At 39.2% G+C, this 6,809-nt stretch overlaps 1 protein-coding gene across 1 annotated transcript; it reads left to right on the top strand.

The window, feature by feature from the left end:
- Positions 1–4,995: 4,995 nt before the first annotated feature.
- Positions 4,996–5,474, top strand: h2bk1 (H2B.K variant histone 1; the record flags this gene model as incomplete). Its single annotated transcript, XM_083690092.1, has 2 exons — positions 4,996–5,112; positions 5,238–5,474. 2 exons carry the CDS (start codon positions 4,996–4,998, stop codon positions 5,472–5,474), a joined length of 354 nt encoding a protein of 117 aa, XP_083546218.1.
- Positions 5,475–6,809: the final 1,335 nt, after the last annotated feature.

The raw sequence follows: 6,809 nt of genomic DNA, 5'->3' as shown, positions 1-6,809 counted from the left end.
GTGAGGGGAACACAGTATACTCCAAAAATTTCTATGAGGTTAAAGCCATAGATTATCAGCTTTTATTTGAGGGTATTTATGTGCATATTGGTTTCACCATTTAGAAATGATAACACTTTTTATACATAGTCCCCCTTAGTACTTTTTAGGAAACTGTAACCTGTTTGGGGATTTCTATCAGTTACGGTGAGCAATTTTCAGTCATTCACTGTAGGGGTCTTCCTTGGCCTACCAGGATGTTTACGATTGCTGAGCTCACCAGGTTTCTGATAGATCTTTTCTGTTTTTTCAGCCTCATAATGGCTTCCTTGACATTAAGCAACTCCAAAGGCAAACGCAAAGCCTAGAATCAAGACTAGACATTGACAGCATCCTTATGCCTGCAAAAATTATGTGACTGAACACACCTGACTAACCAGAAACACCTCTCAAGCCAATTGTTAGTTAGTTGTCCCAATACTTTTGGTGGCATGAAATAATAGGGGGACTATGTATAAAAAGCAATTTCTAAATGGTGAAAACAATATGTATCTATGCTTTAACCTAATAGTAATTGTTTGATATTAAATCCAAACTTATGGAGTATATCAGCAAAATAAGTAAAAATGCTTCACTGTCCCAATACTTACTGTCGCACTGGATATCTGAATGATGAACTCCTACAACACCCATAGTGCATTGCGCCTCCCAGCCAGCCACATGGGGCATGTTGAAGCTAAGAAGCATGTTAGTATACACAAGTGATAGCTGTATATGCTAGAGTGGTGTTTATGAATGTAAACAAACCAGGCAGTAGCTAATTTGGAAACGATAACCTCACATCTCCCTAAATCTCCTTGTAGTTGTCAAAGAAACGTCATTATCCCCAAATACGTCACTCAGGGTAAAGTAGTACAATTAACGATACCTAGCTGTTGATCTATAGAATGCATTTAATGGAAGCTGTTTGCACATACGTTCGCAAAGTGAACTGGACAACGATTTTGAGGTTCTGTAAATCTGTGAAGTGTGCCTTTATGTGCAATGTACTTTCTTGCAACACAAATTGACTAGTAGTGGTGAGACCAAAGTCAACAGAGTGCAAGCACCATCTGTTCTTGCTGTTGATCTGTGATTGTCAGGTGGATGCACACACTTACCTCTCAGACTCTTTTCACAGCTTTCCCTGACGTAAATTCCTGCGGGAATTCTGTCTGCCAACACAAAACATTGCCTTCACATGAGTCCAACGTAAACCAATAACTGCTTTTCAAAACACGCTAGTACACACTATGGCATATACTCTATCTAGTTGTTGTCATTTGTTATTGCGAGTGACCTTGCGTGGGGATGTTGTTTGAGATAAACACCATGTTTCACTTGCATTCTACTGCCGGTGGAATGTGGCGTTCTGCTTGAGGAGAAAGGAGCCAAAGCAATTAGTGGGAGCACAATGTCTAGGACCCTATGAGGACGGAAATGTACTGTGAAGGGGCTCAGGCAACTCCATGGTTGGGGAGCGGTACCGCGACCCGCTAATAAGACATTATAATGGCGGCAAGAGAGCTCCATTGATCAAAAGGCATTTAATACGTCTCTCCAAAGTGTGTAGAAGAAATAAAAGCAGCAGACTTAGGTTTTGAATAATGAGCTCATTGCTAATTTAAGGCCAGATTTTTGCTAAATGAAGCTGTTATGGCAGGCGCAGCCCCAGTGGGTTGCGGGAGAGAAACAGGTCCTCTTCCAGTTTACAGTACTCATTGGCCAGTTCTGTTGGGTGCCATACCATGCTATGCTTTTACAGGTAAACAGTAAGTAATGGAACAGCAAAGCATTTATTTCTTCTTTTGGCTCTGTACTCCAAAAGTTTGGATTTTAGATCAAACAATTACTATGAAGTTTAAGAAGAGATTCTCAGCTTTTATTTGATGTTGTTAATGTTGTTAAAAACACTTTTTATACATAGTCCCCATATTTCAGGGTACCAAAAGTAATGGGACATTGGCTTGAGAGGTTTTTCTGGTAAGTCAGGTGTGTTCCGTCACATAATTTGTGCGGTCATAAGAGAGCTGTTGATGTCTAGTATTGATTCTAGGCTTGACGTTTGCCTTTGGAGTCTGCTATTGGTGTCTGTCAACCTGAGGATCAAAGAGGTGCCAATGAAAGTCAAAGAAGCCATTATTAGGTAGAAAAATCAGGAAAAAAAAATATCTGAAACATTGCCAAAATCAACAGTTCAAATCAAATCGTATTTGTCACATACATCACATACAGCCATTACATGACATAGTGAAATGCTTTGGGATCTTGCTCCTCGCTCAACAACAGTTGACAACAACCAACAAATCAGTAATATAATATATTAATTCATAAAAAAGTGAATAGTAATAGTGAAATAATGTCAGATGTGCAATAATAATGTTTGGAACAAACGCAAACGGGCTGGTAGGCCAAGGAAGACTTCTACAGTGGATGACCAAAGAATGCTCACCATAATTATGAAAAACCCCAAAACAACTGTCCCAAAGATCAGCAAGGTAACCACTAGTTATCCTCAAAAAGGATGGTCAGGTTACAGTTACCTAAAAAGCCTACACATGGGCAGATAAGATGAATATGATCATGTACCAGAGTGATTGCCAGTGGAAAGTTTGGAGAAAAAAGCATCTGCCCAAGATTAACAGCATACCACCTCATCTGTGAAACATGGTGGAGGTACTATGGTTTGGCCATTTATAGCTGCCACTAGAACTGGTTAACATGTCTTAATTGATGATGTAACTGCTGACGGCAGCAGCAGAATGTATTCTGAAGTGTACAGTACGGAAACATCTTGTTTGCCCGAGTACAAGCAAATGCCTCCAAATTCATTGGATGGCGGCTTCATCATAGAGTAAGACAATGACCCCAAACATATAGGGCCAAAAAGTGGAAAATTCTTTACTGGCCACGTCAATCTTCAGATTTATATTCAATTGAACATGCATTTAATTTCCTGATGACGACCAAATACAAAATTTGATTTGAATTTGAATCTGTCCCATTATCTTTGGTGCCCTGAAATCGGTGCCCTTGAAATTGTGACATTATAAAGGGGAGGTTTATGAAATCATGAAAGTCATGGAATCGCTCAATCATATTTGACGATCATCCTGAATGCTTTGAATATAATGGCATCCTTCTAGTTAAGTGTGTTACAATCCCAGTGAAATGTAGCACAGCAAAAGGAAGCCTCACAGAAGCCTACCCTGTTCAATTCCTGCAATGACATTGATATCATCAACAGTAACAACATATTAATTCTCTGAAACAGCCTGGTGATTTGATATTGTAACATGTAACACGTCAATCCTAACAAATATGTTATCACAATATACAAAATAAGTGGTGTAGCCTACCATGCATAGGCCTACTCCCTACTACTCCGTACTCCCCTATTTTGTATTACAACCCAATAATAGTTAAAAATAGAAAAATAATTTCTTGACTACTCTGACACAATATCATAGAATCTCAACAGGTTTAAGTAATTGTGTCTTGTTTCTCAAATGTTGAAATTAGCATGTTGTTTTAGGTCTCAGCAAACCACAGATGCCTATTGTTCATCACAGCATCACGCCTGCTCACTAGAACCCACTCCAGAAACCACATCACTCCAGTCCTCCAAAACCTCCACTGTCTCCCAGCCTAATTTAGGATTCAGTTTAAGATTCTCCTCACCAAGCCCTCAACAACATGGCACCCTGCTACCTCTCTGACCTCCTCCTCCAGCACACCCCTACCCACAGTCTCCGGTCAGCTGAAGCTAACCTCCTTGCCCCCATAACCAGGACTAAACATCAGACCTGGGGGGACCGGGCTTTCTCCGCTGCAGCCCCCACTCTTTGGAACACTCTCCCAAACCACATGAAATAATCCAGCATGCTCTCCTCCTTCAAACGATCCCTCAAAACTCATTTTTTAAACTTGCTTTTAATCTTTAACTATTGTTATTGTTGTTTTTTCTGACTGCTTTTGTTTTACTTTTGATTTATCTATCTATTCTTGTTCTCTATATGGAATGTAATTTCTTTGAGTACTGAGAAAAGCGCTATACAAAATAAATGCATTATTATTATCAGATGTGCTCAAACTAGTGATGTTTCGGGAAAGTTGCTTCTTTTAAATAGCAAATCCTATGGAAACCTACTTTTCCAGCCAATTATGCCCAACCCAGACTGAAAACGATGTTTTGCATTTTTGTTGGAACTGGCTACTAATACAGTAACCTATACACTATAGTTAGGACTAACACTGCTTTATTTGCCTTCTGAATGGCTATATGAGTTTGGTTTCTTGAAGTACAGAATACTGGATTCTTCCTAATGATGGTAACAAATTATGCACAGTCAAGGATCATTATCCACGTTGTAAATTACGGCGGAGCACGCCTAAACAGAGAGAACGGAAGCGAAATTAGCTACAGTGAAATCAATTAAATTATACAGTACAATCTCAGCTATTTAAGGTGCGATTCATTGCATACACTGTATACTAGTTGACGTGTACAAAGCGGCCCAAAGTTAGTGCAAGCGCGACACCCAGTGGTTTACATCTAATGTAGGCTCCTAGTCTTTTCATTTTCATTTATGCAAGGCATCCATCCACTCGATATTAACGCAAGGTAGCATGATGTCAAACAGTAGGCCTACATTTAGCCTAGCTCTAGTTTAGCCAAATGCCTTTAAAGAATTGGGTCAGAGGCCATAGAGGCTAATGTACTTCTATCTGCAATAGTGCACCACCCTATTTTCGAATCCTAATCAGTTTGATTGGTAGTTAGGCTACCAAGTGCAACACCTACAGACACGTGGGAAGTTCTCTAATTAATAAACAATTAAAGGCAGCTGAGTGTACCTTTATCAGGCGGGAATGATTGCCGAATAGCCATACAGCGCTCAAATCATATTCGTGTATCAAAAGGTGGGTCTAGTTAAGCCATCATACTGTTCATTTTGTATCTTACAGTTACTAAAAATGACTAACGACGCAATCAAAAAGAAGGGGAAGGGATCTGGTGAGAAAAAGAGCACCAAAAGACGGGCCAAGAGAAGAGAAACTTACGCCGTATATATCTATAAAGTTTTGAAGCAGGTGAGCGCCATCGATGAGCACTTCCTAGTCTTCTTGAGGGTTATTCATTATGTAAATTCATAATTGGCTCGGTGATGTTTGCAGGTGGTAAAAAAACAAAAAAAAACATTCTCTGACTTCACCAGGTCCATCCTGACACTGGCATCTCGAGCAGGGCCATGAGCATCATGAACTCCTTCGTCAACGACGTGTTCGAGAGAATTGCAACTGAAGCATCTCGTCTGACCCAATACAACAAACGCTCCACCATCACTAGCCGAGAGGTGCAAACTGCAGTCCGACTGCTGTTACCTGGAGAGCTGGCAAAGCATGCAGTGTCTGAGGGAACAAAAGCTGTCACCAAATACACCAGTTCAAAGTAAAACAGGAAAAAAAAGAGAGAAAAAAAACATTCACCAGATCCAATGGCTCAAGGGGAGGACTGCATTTTTGCAACCAGGGTTGCACTACTGACCAAAAGCTGTTTATGTTGACTTATTATTTTTGGTAAATAAATCCACAAAAATGCATGATTTGTCCTGTTATTTTCAGCCGAGATATGTTTAATTCGGGTGTGTGTGGGGTAGTGTGGGTTTTATTTTGTTTATTTTGTTGCAGTCTTTTAGATGCAATCCTAGATTAATAGCTGATTGATTTAAAGGGGCCATGCAGAATTTCCAAACATCCCTCGATCTAAAAAGTCACTTTTTTTATTTCGTCATTCAATATTTGTTATCATTATGTTTCCATTGCTTCCCCTGTCATTGAAATGCACGCTCTGCTGGTGTGGGTGTGGTGGTGCACTATTGACTGACAGTTCCCATCGCGAGTCATTCTTTCATTGATGTACTCCTTCAGTGCTTACCAATTATTTAGCTGCCTGCAGTGTCTCTTGTGGATGAATGCATCATTCCGTTTTGCAGTTAGATGTTATTACATTTTTGGTGAGTTACTTTGGCACAAGCTTTATTAAGTTAGAGAACAGGTCGTTTTTCTAGCTTGCGAAATACAATGCTGTCGTAGCTCAAACAAGGAAACTTAAACTACATCATTTTCTTACCATTGTATTCAGAATGAGTCAGAAAATATTCGAGACACACTTTTCAAACTGCTCTCATATTTAGAGATGGTCAGCATACTTTTCACAATTTCACAGTGTTGCATCAACCTCAGAGTGCAAATACCATGTAAAACACCAGGGAATCTTTTTTTCTTTTCTTTTTTTTTACAACATGGCCTCTTTCACATCACGGCGCAATATTCCATTTTTAACACTAGATGGGACCATTGCTTTAGTAATTTTTCTATCAACCATATAGGCCTGTATGTGTTTTGTTACCCCAGCTTTAAGTGATTATTCACACTACATGTCCTTATCAAAAATAGTTTTTAAGTGATATAATAATTAATTGTTCTTTGATAGTACTGTAAGGAGGGTTTAATTACAGATGTGTGCCATCTTTAAAATAGCTTCAGACATTTGTCAAAGGTATTGAACACCAGAATATCAGCTCTTTATCTGATATTTTAGAATGTGGTGAGTAACTTGGATCAACTTCTATAATCTGCTTCCTACAAATTTCAGACCATCTTAAACAATTGTAATACAATATGATACCATTTGTTGATCATTTGCATGGAAATTCATTTTGTGAGGTCAGCATACACAATACACAAATGAATACACTATAATAATCAATAGGCAAAACCAATACACT

The sequence above is a fragment of the Argentina silus genome (genome assembly GCF_951799395.1).
Source record: "Argentina silus genome assembly, chromosome: 18".
NCBI classification, from domain to species: Eukaryota; Metazoa; Chordata; class Actinopteri; order Argentiniformes; family Argentinidae; genus Argentina; species Argentina silus.
The sequence above is the reverse complement of the archived record's forward strand: the minus strand, read 5'-3'. Positions and strand labels throughout refer to the sequence as shown.